Raw genomic sequence first — 13,972 nt, 5'->3', positions numbered from 1 at the left:
AAAGTTTCAACCTTTGGCGGCATGTAAAACATAACCATCCTGAAAACTATGTGGCTCTGGTTACAAAAAAGGACCAGGAAGATGAGGCAAAACAGAAAGCTGACGTGGCTAAACAATGTTCATCTGGCTCTTTCAAAACTCCTGGAGAAAAGATTTTTTGCGGCGCTTCATCTGAAAAGAAACCCAAAATTGCGCAAACAAAACTTGACTCATATTTGAAGTCCTCAAAGGTTACAGTCACCATGGATGCCAATACTTTCCATGAAGGGCTGATGGAAATGGTTTGCTTGAGTTCAACACTGATCACTACCTTCAGGCTAAAGAACAAAGAATTCCAAAAAATTGCTCGTGAAATGGGTCAGCAGCTTGGCGTTTCGATGGAGCACGATGTGGTTCGTCATTTAGTTGTCAGCACAGCTGAGTTTGGTCGCGAAGAGCTCAAGAAAGCTTTGGAGCAAAAATTGTGCAACCTGAAAATGGATGCAAACCCTGAAAACAGAAATTTCCTTGCAATCAATGCTCAGTACTACGAAGAAGGAAAAGATAAAGCAGTGGTAAAAACCTTGGACATAATCGACACTGAAGGGCATCACAATTCTTTGTATGTGAAAAGTCAAGTAAAAGCTGTTTTAGAAAAATTTGGGATCAGTGAAATGCAAGTGCTGAGCATCTGCGTTGACAATGCAGCAAACATGACGTGTGCCATCAAAAATTTCAGCAAGGACAATGAAATCATTTCTACCTCTGAGAACAGGGATGTGGACAGAACTGAAGCAATTTTACCTGATGAAGGAACTAAAGGAATGGATGAAATCGAACTCAACATGGATGCTGCTGCGCAATGGGTTAATGACCCTAGCCTCATACTTCCAACATGGCTTCATGAGGACAACTCAAAAGTCCAACTGATGAGGTGTGATATTCACACGCTTCAGTTGGCAATCCAGACTGAACATGCGAAGAAATTCCTGGCAAAAATTCGACAAGTTGTTGTCAAACTACGAACCCCAAGTATTCGAAGTGTTCTGCTTGATCTACACGGGGTAACAATCATTGGATACTGTGACTCGCTGGGGTTCAACATTTGTGATGATTGATCAGCTTCTCGTTTTTCAATCTTACTGTGAACAAGTGGCTGCTGCTGGAACAAGAGAACTCAAGTTAAAAAAAGCTGAGTGGGCCAAAGTGAAGAACCTGTGAGACCTCTTGGCAAAGCCAAACCAAAACAATCGTGAATCTTCAAGCCGTTGATGTAATCCTGGGAGTTTTAATGAAGGAATGGCAAAAACTGTCAAAATTTTTGCAAGAAAATGGTGGACAAATTGCAGAAGGAATTCTATCCTCCATGCAGAAGCACGATGAGAAGCTTTTTGACAATATTCATTTCCTTGCTGGAGTTTATGTTGACCCACGGTATCGGATTCTTCTTACCTCAAGGAAAATACCAAAGGCAAAGGAAGGACTCCTTGATATTGCTCGACAACTCAAAAAACAAAATCTATTGCTACATTTGAACTCAGCGAAAGAAGTTGAAGAAAATGAAACACAACAAAAGGAGTCATCAACAATTGAATCTGCGGTTTCAGAAAGTTCACATCCTTCAGAAATAGCAGGCTGTTCTCAAATTTCCGTCTCCACTCTGAACTTGTTCGAGCATCCATCCCTGAGACAACTTCAACCATCACAGGGAAATGGAGATAATTCATGCACCAATTCTTCAGAAGATGATGCCTTCAAAAAGGAATTGGATAAACAAGAAAGAAGCCAGCAAGTTTCTGTCATTCATAATTGTAATGAAGCATTATTCAAGAGAAACTTTTGGGAAGATTGTGAGGCGATGGAGTCTATTGGTAGGCTAAAAGTTAAGTCTGTTTTCGAAGCCATTCACAGCTACCCACACTGCATTCAGGCTGCCTGTAGAATTGCTTCGAGCATGCCAACAATTCAAGCTAGTATAGAGCGACTGTTTTTGGTTTTAAAGTTCATTTTAAATGATTTGCGGCAGGCTATGAAAGACGACTTGATTGCTGCAATAATTTTTTACAGAATGAATTATGAATGATTCTAGTTTGTATCATTGTTGATGACATTTAAATGGTTTTAAAAGTCTGGATAAAAATAATGTTTTTTTCAAAATTTCAGTTTGCACTTTTTTATTTAGTTAAAAATTAATTTGAGTTGGAATGGAGCTGGAGCAGTCACTACTGGTGCTGGAGCAGAGCAATTCAAAAATTTGATTGCTTCAAATTTGATGTGCTCCTGGCATTTGTTTTTTTAAGTCTTTACGCTCTCATCTTGGTACAGTAATTGTTTGGGGACAAGAATAATTCCACTGATATAACTTGCACATCAAACACAATTTCCTACAGCTCAAAAAGCCACAGTTCATGGCAAAACTCTTATATTATGAAATAAGCATAGAATTCTGTGGTTTGGGGATTGATTAATTGGATATGGAGCCTTTATCTGTGGGTCTCTGGCTGAATCTAGCTCAAGTTGGTAGTAACCAAAAAGCCACCACCATCTGATATCCGGCTTACTAAAAGTTGGTGGTCCCAGACCAGATTAGTGGCAACCATCCTCTCATTGTTTACCTCTGACGGACAATGTATAAAACTAAGTCTTGGTGCAAATATGCAATTTCTTTTTCAAAGTAAAAGACAATAAAAGTTTCTCCTTACTGGCAACATTGAATAGGATTAGGTTTACTTACTAAAGCCTCAAGTGATGGAAACTAACATCATCTTGTTCCAGCCAAGGTCCCTTATCAAACTTCAGATACTCAATATCTTCAACTACCTGAAAGAGAGGCATACGTTACAATTACAAGAGTTTATCAAAATATATATCCTCAGTCAAGAAAAATAAAAGTCAGTCAAGCAAACAATACATGCAATTAAACAACAAAGCCATCCCAACAGGTGATTTGCTATTACCTTCCAACAGTAATGCAAAACGTTAGTAACAATTACATGTTCAGGACACCCCACAGGCAGTGACCAGAGTCCTTGAGGAACTCTTGCTGAGTTCACTTACTGATGCTTTACATCCCCATGGAGTGATAGGTGGGGGGGGAATACTTAGGGTGCTGGTAGGGACTTTGTTTGTGCTACTCTCAAAACACTCCAAAGTGACTGGCTATGATGTTGACTAGATGCACACATAGTCCAGACTGCAGCTGTTATACAGAGGCATCCCTTAGGGGAGGATCTATTAATGGAGATTCTCTACATCCCAGTAAGAAGGAGAAGATGGAAGATTATAAAATACAGGTAGGATCTGATGAGAAACAGTCAAATGAAAAAGAGGCCCATTCAATTACATTATGTAATGGCAGACAGCTAAAAAGTGACAAGTTTTTAAAGTGCTTATATACCAAAGCCGGAAGTCTAAATAATAAGATGGGGAACAAGAGTGCCTCATATTAAATGAGATATTGATATCATAGGCATCACAGAAACTTGGCGGAATGAGAATAATCAATGGGATATATTTTGTACCCTGGTATTACTGTATCAGAAGGACAAAACAGGTCATGCTGATGGGGGAGTGGCACTATATGTAGAAGAAAGTATAGAATCAAATGAAGTAAAAATCTTAGCTGAACCAAACTGTACCATAGAATCTCTATGGATAGTAATTCCATGCTCGAATAAGAAGAGCATAGCAGTAGGGATATATTACCGACCACCTGACCAGGATGGTGAAATGCTCAGGGAGATTAGAGAGACTATAAAAATAAAGAACTCAGTAATAATGCGGGATTTCAACTATCCCCATACAGACTGGGTACATGTCCCCTCAGGATGGGATGCAGAGATAAAGTTTCTTGACACCTTAAATGGAGCAGCTAGTCCTCGAACCCACAAGAGGAAAGGCAATTCTTGATTTAGTGTTAAGTGGAGCACAGAATCTGGTCCAAGAAGTGAATATTGCTGGACCGCTTGGTAATAGTGACCATAATATAATCAAATGTAACATCCCTGTGGCAGGGAAAACACTACAGCAGCCCAACACTGTAGCACTTAATTTCAAAAACGGGACTACACAAAAAGGAGGAAGTTAGTTAAACAGAGGATGTTGTGAAGGACAAAACTATAATAGGATTCAAAAAAGAACTAGATACATTCATGGAGGATAGGTCCATCAATGGCTATTAGCCAGGATGGGCAGGGTTGGCGTCCCTAGCCTGTGTTTGCCAGAAGCTGGGAATGGGCGACCAGGGATGGATCACATAATGATTACCTGTTCTGTTTATTCCCTCTGGGGCACCTGACATAGGCCAGTGTCGGAAGACAGGATACTGGGCTAGATGGACCTTTAGTCTGATACAGTATGGCCATTCTTATGAGGTAGGGATTAACAGCTGGGGAAAATCTGGGAGGATGTAGTGAAGAGGGTAGTTCCTAACAGGTCTTCCAAGAAGACCCTTTAGATCAGTGGCTCTCAACTTTCTAGATTAATGTATCCCTTTCAGGAATCTGATTTGTCTTGCGTACCCCCAAGTTTCACCTCAATTAAAAACTACTTGCTTATAAAATCAGACATAAAAATACAAAAGTGTCACAGTACACTATTACTGAAAAATGGCTTGCTTTCTCATTTTTACCATATAATTATTAAATAAATCACTTGGAATGTAAATATTGGACTTAAATTTCAGTGTGTAGTAATATAGAGCAGTATAAACAAGTCATTGTCTGTATGAAATTTTAGTTTGTACTGACTTTGCTAGTGCTTTTTATGTAGCCTGTTATAAAACAAGGCAAATATCTAGATGAGCTGATGTACCCTCCTGGAAGACCTCTGTGTACCCCCAAGGGTACATGCACCCCTGACTGAGAACCACTGCTTTAGATGAAACAGTAATATATCTACAAGGCCAGAACCTGAGCAGGTGTAATTGTTATAGCTCCATTGACTTCAAGGGAGCGATAATCTACAGCAGCAGAGGTTCCAGCCCACTCTTATTTATCTATTTACTGACACTTACTTAGACAGACAGACAGACACACATTTCTATTCTATGCTACATAGTATAGTAATCACTTCCCTATACCTCACAGAGCAACAAATGCTTCTTGGCAGAAAGGGGTGGCAAAGGTATCCATTGTTTACATTACAAAAGGCTCTATATTACCTAAATAATTCTGCTTTGTTCCTCATGTTAAGTAGGAACAAGAGTTGATTTACACAGGTATTACTAACCTTTTATCATCATTTTACTTTGAGCATTGAAGTGTACATTTCTCTTACGATCATTTAGCTGATGTAAACTTATAAACAGATGGTTGATGTGCGATAGTCTCAAAATCTGACAGAATCTAAAGAAAACCCTGAATTCTCTATGCCCACTGTTGATCTGTTACTAGGTGCAACATTGGAAAGATAAGGAGCTAAATTAACTGTGCCAAACTCTACAATGTCTATGACTTATAAAGCATGTACCTTAGCATTATATAGGTTTCAGAGTAGCAGCCGTGTTAGTCTGTATTCGCAAAAAGAAAAAGAGTACTCCTTTTCTTTTAGCATTATATAATATCCTATATTTCACTGTCTTTGATTTCACTAAATATTTCTTGGGGAATGGTATGGCAAGTTAGTTTAAATGCCCCTTCCTTATTCTTAATTTTAGATTCCAAATACTCAAATTAGATACCATATGTTCCACTTGACAAATGAGAAAGCAATTATTTTTCATGCCGAGGTAACCCTTTAATCACTGCCATTTAATGGCTGGAGAAAGAGCCTGCGCATTAATTTCTAAAAACATCATGAATCAGTATGTGTGAAATCAATCAGTTTTCTAATCAGTTGCATTTATTCAAGTGACTGTAGGAAAGAGCATCTTTTCAGCAGCTTCTTATCCAGATCACATCATTGTATTACTGTGGGTGGGTGACAGTGTGCATGTATTTTTGTCTACAGAATCTATAGACTGCAAATGATTTTGTCCATCTTCCAACAGCTTTTAAGGAAAATTTCACTTTAATGGGAAACAATCTCAAAAGAGAAAATATAGTACAAGTTCCTTCTAAGCAGAATTAATACCCATGTTTATGGTTCCCACTTGGCATCTAACTTGCAAAATTGTATGCTATTCTTGCAAATAATGACTGCAAATAATAAATTCCTACTCTACTCCAGAGCTGCTCAAACCCAAATTTGACATGGTCATCAATACACTCCCTGGCCACGTACTGTGATGATGTAATATTGCTGGCCCGGAGGAATATCTGCTTGAGCAATAAGAGCTTTAGACTACTTTAAACCCCAATTTACAGGATTAAAATAAAATTGTCAGCAATGGGATTTGCTAACTGTTACCAGGAAGGAGTAGAAGGGATGTAATTTTTTTCTCCTAAAGCCTCTCCACTTCCCTATTGAGCCTGTGACTATCCCCATCCATAGCCATACAACCTGGGATCATCTTTTGATTCCTCCCACCCTTTCCCACACATGCAGGTCCTGCCAAATCTTGCGGTATCTTCCTCTGCAAAATATTGAAAATCCAACTGTTCCTTTCATCAACACCCTGCTTATTTATTTCCTCCTGTTTCTTGAAGCCTCCTCCTCCCTTGCATATCTGACACCCATAACATCTCTCCTTAGTGCACCCAAAATGAAGTACTGAACATGTTATTCCTTGCCTGTTGATCTGACTGCATCACAAGACTTCCTGAATCACTTCACTTGCACCACATTGTCCAACAACTCAGATTTAAGACCTTTTTCTTTTGCCTCTAAAGGTCATACACAAATCTGCTCCTGCATCTGACCTCCTTTCATATTCTCCAGCCCCACCTCCATCAATGACATCTACCTTGTCACCCTATTAATCTCAATGCTACCTTTTTTATACTGCTCGATGGATGCTCTCCCCATCGTGGCTCACTAAGGATTTGTCTACACTGGCAATTAGTCAGTAAAACTTTTGTCATTTGGGGGTGGCTTTTTAACACCCCGAACGACAAAAGTTTTGTCGACGAAAAGCAGCAGTGTGAACAGCGCTTTGTCAGCAGGAGAGCTCTCTCCTGCCGACAAACACTAGCTACACTGTGTGCCTTTTAGCGGCACAGCCATGTCGCTAAAAGCCTCATAGTGTAGCCATAGCTTAAATTATCTTCATCTCCTTAGTCAAGACTCTTCTAGACTCTTTTCTTTTGTGGCAGCTGCAGGAAGTGAGCTAACACCACCAGAACCATCTTAAGTTACAATCTCCTGTGTAAAAAGAAAAGGAATAGTTGTGGCACCTTAGAGATTAACAAATTTATTTGAGCATAAGCTTTCGTGAACTACAGCTCACTTCATTGGATGCATGCAGTGGAAAATACAGTGTGGAGATTTTATATACACAGAGAACATGAAACAATGGGTGTTTCCATACACATTGTAACGAGAGTGATCAGGTAAGATGAGCTATTACCAGAAGGAGAGAAAAAAAAAAACCTTTTGTAGTGATAATCAAGGTGGGCCATTTCCAGCAGCTGACAAGAACGTGTGAGGAACAGTAGGGGGGAGAAATAAACATGGGGAAATAGTTTTACTTTGTGTAATGACACATCCACTCCCAGTCTTTATTCAAGCCTAATTTAATGGTGTCCAGTTTGCAAATTAATTCCAATTCAGCAGTCTCACGTTGGAGTCTGTTTTTGAAGTTTTTTTGTTGTAATATTGCCACTGTAATCAAGTGACCAGAGAGACTGAAGTGTTCTCCGACTGGTTTTTGTTATAATTCTTGACATCTGATTTGTGTCCATTTATTCTTTTACATAGAGACTGTCCGGTCTGGCCAATGTACATGGCAGAGGGGCATTGCTGACACATATCATAGAATATCAGGGTTGGAAGGGACCTCAGGAGGTCATCTAGTCCAATCCCCTGCTCAGAACAGGAACAATCCCCAATTTTTGTCCCAGATCCCTAGATGGCCCCCTCAAGGATTGAACTCACAACCCTGGGTTTAGCAGGCCAATGCTCAAACCACTGAGCTATCCCTCCCCCCCCAGTATCACATTGGTAGATGTGCAGGTGAACGAGCCTCGGATAGGGCCTAATCACATCAGCCACACTATGATGGTGGCCCCTGAATAGATATATGGACACAGTTGGCAACAGGCTTTGTTGCAAGGATAGGTTCCTGGGTTAGTGTTTTTGTTGTGTGGTTGCTGGTGAGTATTTGCTTCAGGTTGGGGGGCTGTCTGTAAGCAAGGACTGGCCTGTCTCCTAAGATCTGTGAGAGCGATGGGTCGCCCTTCAGGATAGGTTGTAGATCCTTGATGATGTGCTGGAGAGGTTTTAGCTGCGGGCTGAAGGTGACGGCTAGTGGCATTCTGTTACTTTCTTTATTGGGCCTGCCCTGTAGTAGGTGACTTCTGGGTACTCTTCTGGCTCTGTCAATGCTTCCCAGCATGTTCCATTTTAGTAATTTAGACTGTAAGCTTAGGAATTAGTTAGGAATTACTTAGGAATTAGTTTCATACCAAAACAATGCTATTTTTGTGCTCCTATTGTACCAGCCTTGTGTGGATTTATATACATTGTGACGGGGCAAGGCCAGATGGCTATGGAAAAGTAGTGGGAGATAGATATATTAGCTCCAGGCTAAACAAATCCCTGGTACCAGGATAAGTTAAAGGGCAGCTGCTCCAGGTCAATTAAGAACTTTCCAGAAGGCAGGGAGAATGCTAGGTTGATTGGGACACCTGAAGCCAATCAGGGACTGACTGAAATTAGTTAAAAGCCTCCCAGTTGGTCAGGTGGGTGTGGATGTCAGGAGCTGTGTGAGGAAGTTGCGCTGTTGGAGAAACTGAGCAGTACACACCATATCAGGCACAAGGAAGGAGGCCCTGAGGTAAGGGTGAAGTGGAGCCTGAGGAAGTGGGGGCTGTTGTGGGGAAGTAGCCCAGGGAATTGTATGTGTCCTGTTTCTAAAAGGTCAGCTACCATAGTGGATACTATTAGGGTCCCTGGGCTGGAGCCTGGAGTAGAGGGCGGGCTTGGGCTCCCCGTTTGCCCCCTCCCTGATTAATCACTGAGACTGGGAGACAACAGAGACTGTGCAAGGGAGGATAGCTTCTCCTCACCTCCCTCTCTGGCTTATGATGAAAAAGGCTCAGTAGACTGTGACCCTTGTCTCTAGAGAAAGAAGGGTTATGTGGAGGGTCACAGTGAGCCTCTGAGGCTAGCGAAATCTGCCAGGAAATGCGGGACCCACAGAGACAAGGACAGAGCTTTGTCACAGCATAGACCACTTTCTTGATCATATCTTGCATGTCTATAGCAACTGTTTATCAAAGACCCCAGTATGCATTAAAACACAGATGAATTAAGCCTCATAACACTTGTGAGCACCAGGGAAGTTGTACGATCCCTATTTTCTAGAAAGGGAAACAGAAATAAAGGTTAACATTACAGCAAACTCACACCTGTAGTTGTACAACTATGAAACATCTGATTTGGGCACTATACAGACTTGTAACTCAACAAACAGCAAGCCAGTAGCAAATCTAGGAATAGCATCAAGATTAGAATAGAAAAGAAGGAACTACACTTCCTAAATCTGCAGGCAGTACTTAAACTGGATGTTTCACACCAATACGGCCACAGTGAGTGTGGCGGCTGTAGTAGCTGAACATAATACAGTGGAATACAGATCAGAGGTGCTGCACAGACTATGTATCCATCTAGACATGCACAAATTAAGGACCCCAATCCTGCAAACACTTCAACAGGTGCGTAACTTTTTTTATGCACCGAAGGAGTCAAATGGAGACCAGAGACTGCTCACTTGTGAGTGTCTGCAGGACTGAGGCCTATTTAAACAGCAGTTTGGATAGATCATTTAAAAGTTAAAAAACCAAAATTTGAGTGTTTATTTTCTTAAATTAGGTAGAGGATTAATGTTAACTCTTAAGAACTATTTCCTACTCCACAATGTCAGACTGCCAATCGTAAAGACTCTCAGTAATCAGATACATAAATAAGATTGGATCTTAGAAGGTATGCAAAGAACTTTTTCTTTTTTTTAAAAAAAAACAAACACAATTTATGCACAAGTTCAAGCAAGCTTTCAATGATAGCTATTACACATCTTTATCTCTACAATAATTATTTTGACAATCATTTAATAACCACCAACATGAGACGCAAATCATTGCTTATAAATGCGTGTTCTGGGGAAATGGTTAACAAGCTCCATTATCATATGCACACTGGAACAACCAGCCCTGTTTGTAATTTTGAAATCAAGCTGCCTGACAAGTCCCTCAACCAACCACTTAAATGAGATTTTCTTAATTAGTCTTTGCTTATTCAAAAGGGATTCAAGGAGACACTAAGACCTCATTTATGGTACCAAAACCTACAGTGTTAGGGAATCTGGTTGCAACACAGTAGTATCCAACACACATCTGTATTACCAACATAAAATGGACTAAAATGTGCAGCGAAGTGTAGTAACAGGGATAATTAAGCCCAAGGTTTTCACACAACTCAGTAATCCAGTTGAACAGTCCGAACTCCTCTACACCAGTGGTTCTCAATTAGCACATAGCTGTATGCTAAAAAAAATTCAAAATTTGCCACTTTGGTCTGAAAGGGGGCAGGGCCAGTTGAGGGGAAGACAGCATCTGGCAGCCTGCTGGAGCACACCTGCCACCAGGGGGTTGGTGAGTGCATCAGGGGGGTAGGGTGCAGGAGTGTGGGTCTCTGGGCAGATTTGGGGGAGGGGGTGTTCTGGGCAGCGAGGGGGTGGGAGGTACTGAGAACCAGGAGTTTGTGGTGGTGCTGCAGCACTCCCAGGTTTTAGGCTGCTCGGCCCCACGGCTCCGCTCTTGGTCTCTCTGTGGAGGGGTCTCTGGGCGGGGGATGCTAGGCATAGGGGAGTGTGTGGAGTTTTGAGGGGGACGCTGTGGTTCTCAACCTGTGGCCCACAATGATAAATAGGTTGAGAACCACTGCTCTACACCCAACTGTGTTGAGCATGACCATGGAGGTAACTAGGTTCCCCAACCCAAGATTTTAATAGAGTTGACAGGACATAAATAATGCCAGTTTGCTCATCCCATCAAAACTAATCAATAAGAAAGGGGAGATTGGACCAAATTATTAGACTTTACCATCTGGATTAAACAGTTAAACACACATCACCTGGGATGAGGTTTCATTTTACACTTTTTTTTTATGAGATGCAACTAAAACACAGGCTGCAATACCTGCAAATTAGAGAGATCTACCAATTGGAAGTAGGCGTTACATCACATTCCTCCCATTCTCTGCCTTGTACCGCTCCTGGTCAAAACACAGTCCTATCTCATTCTGCAATTCAGAAAGTGGAATTTATAAAAATATTAACTAACATGATTTAATAGGAATTACAGAGATGATTCCAACAGAAATTGGGTGGCACAAAGACTTTCCTGCTGCCTGACAGAGGCTATTCGGCTCCAGTTCACAATTTGTTTTCTCTAGAGACTCCAAAAGCAATTGATTTCAGGATTTCCATGGTTCATTTGTACCCTGATGTGGCATTATGCCATTATCAATGAGCAAGGCGCAGGGACAGCAGGTGACCTTCAACAAAGATTTTAAAGCTGTTTAACGCTGAAAAGCAAAAATCCTAGTATAACAACTTCACAAAGGTAGCAGTAAGGTAGCCAGGTCAGGAGCCTCTTTTACTATTAACTGACTATCTACATTTAAATATCTTCAGTTAAGCATCTCATTGCAGACCAGGTGGAGAAGAGGAACTCAAGATCATTGTATGGGGAAGAAAGAACCAGCAGCATGGTATTAGCATACGAACCTGAATGCTATAAAAATCACTCCCAAGGCAAATTTAGATGTGCTGTCCTTCATAGAAAAGCACTCTGAAATTACCACACAGCACTGAAAAACAATGTTTTTATTACAGTTAAGATTACACAGTCTGCAAAGTTATGTAAAAGACTTGTGGATAAGCTATTTTCATAGCTAAAACAAAATCAGTTTGGCACCCCCCCAGTTGTATAGAGGTGGAAAATAGAGGTATACTTGGATCTGAGTGCTGCACTGAATTCAAATGTACATCCCATTATATCCAGGCTCTTATAGACCACTCCCTACAAAAATGCATCACTTCTCATTAAAAATAAAATCAGAGTAATGAACTGCTCCAACATGAATTCACAGTGTTAAATTTCTGTTCATGTTTTCAGCCTTATCAAGAGGCAGAGCTCTGAAAATTACAAAGCTACAACTTTGCTCTGCTGTCTGATTGCTCAGCAACCATGTAAAGCTGAAATTCACATCTCCCGCACATCTTTGAAGTACGCTGTCACCGTTAGAAAGTCTCCAATCTCTTATGAGGCTTCGTTTTTGATCAGAACAAGACATAGCATAATGGAATATTATGGCTGAACCTGCCCATGTTAACTACTTAAAACTTTTATTTAAGCATTTCTGGACTGGTCCTCAAATGTGTTTATTTACACATTGATCACCAAATGGAAAGTGGGCTTTCCACAGCAGCAGGAAATTCATGGAAGTTATGAGATGTCTGAATTCTTCAACTTTTAGGGGTGTGTCTATATTGCACCTGGGATGGCACTTCCCAGCATGGGTAGACAGAAGTATGTGAGCTCTATTTGAGCTAGAGTGCTAAAAATAGGAATGTGGCCACAGCAGCTCGGGTTCACCACCCAAATACACATGCAGAGGGTCAGGTGGGTTTGTACTCAGGTAGTTGGAACAATCCACTGTGGCCACACAGCTATTCTTAGCGAATTAGCTCAAGCGGAGCTGGTGAGTGTCTGTCTACCCATACTGGGAAACACAACCTCAGGTGCTGCACAAACATACCCTAAGGGTGAAGGAGCAAGATCCTTTTCACATGATGGCAGAAACTGTATTATTAATGTGTATGTTTAAATTTCTGTTGGCAACAGCTGTGCATAAGCACATTTTCTAAGACCAATATACATCCCTGTGTCTAATTTATCAAATGTTGATGAAAACCTCCCACTCCACACTTGCCATGGAAACCTGGATAGAACATTCTCCATGCCCATGCATCAACTGTGCTGTTCCTGAGAAAGTTTCATCCATAGCAAAGTCTGGGTTTAACTAGGAGGATTACCTGAACCAATTAGGTCCCCATCTCCCTCTGTAAATCCTCTCTTCCCAACCCTTCTGTGATAGTGCACCCCATAAGGCTTTATGGAAATATGCTTATGAATTATGACATAACTAGAATATGTTTTATGCTACATATGCCATGTAACATATCTCTGTAAAGGTTATGATCTACTGAATCTATTAATCCCATTTGTATGCACATATCATTTTTGTACTTGAAGTCATGAATATTGGCTGTATACTTGCTTGATTTCTAAGTAGACTTTGTAGAGCATTTGGTCAGCTTCTTGAGAAAGGAATGTGCAAATTAAGTGCCCAATCAAGAAACACTTAAAGGACAATGAAACTTGTAATGCTCCAATCCACATAAGAAGTCTACTTGAGGACATTCAAGGTAAGCAATGGCTGCTGCCTGAAAAAACTGAGTCATGCATGGACATGTGACTTGTCCATATGACTCCAAAATTCCATCTTGGAGCTGGACTTTGCATAGGAAAGAGGAGGGGGTCTCCACCCACAAGAGAAAGTCTATTTAAGCCTGTGGAAGACCCCTCCATTTTGTCTTCAGCTTGCTCAAGAGATAGCCTCTCCACCCCCAAGGATACCTGAAAGAAACTGGAGCAAAGGACAGTAACTACGGGGGATGTGAGTGATTGCTGGACCCAGACTAGGAGACTAGTCTGTAAAAGGAAGCTTACTGGGTGAGGTTTTTATCTGTATTCAGTTTTCTTACCAAGCAAAATAAAAAACACACAAGTCTGTCTAATTCACTTTGTTCTGTCTGTTACTACTTGGAACTGCTTAAATACTACTTTCTGTATTTAATAAAATCACTTTTTACTTATTAATTAACCCA

At 40.8% G+C, this 13,972-nt stretch overlaps 1 protein-coding gene across 5 annotated transcripts in view; it reads right to left on the bottom strand.

Annotated features, from left to right (window-relative positions):
- Window positions 1-13,972, bottom strand: part of NDUFA10 (NADH:ubiquinone oxidoreductase subunit A10) — an 82,236-nt gene that overhangs the window by 35,649 nt on the left and 32,615 nt on the right. For 4 of the 5 annotated variants that reach the window (XM_073306822.1, XM_073306824.1, XM_073306821.1 and 1 more), the window contains one exon: window positions 2,714-2,799. In XM_073306822.1, coding sequence (XP_073162923.1) covers window positions 2,714-2,799 — 86 coding nt within the window. Of the gene's footprint in view, window positions 1-2,713; window positions 2,800-11,238; window positions 11,320-13,972 lie in introns of those variants that run through there. The other variant, XM_073306825.1, reaches the window with a different exon arrangement.

This window comes from Lepidochelys kempii, chromosome 11 (assembly GCF_965140265.1).
Source record: "Lepidochelys kempii isolate rLepKem1 chromosome 11, rLepKem1.hap2, whole genome shotgun sequence".
Taxonomy (NCBI): domain Eukaryota; kingdom Metazoa; phylum Chordata; order Testudines; family Cheloniidae; genus Lepidochelys; species Lepidochelys kempii.
This window is presented reverse-complemented; position numbering and strand designations above follow the sequence as displayed.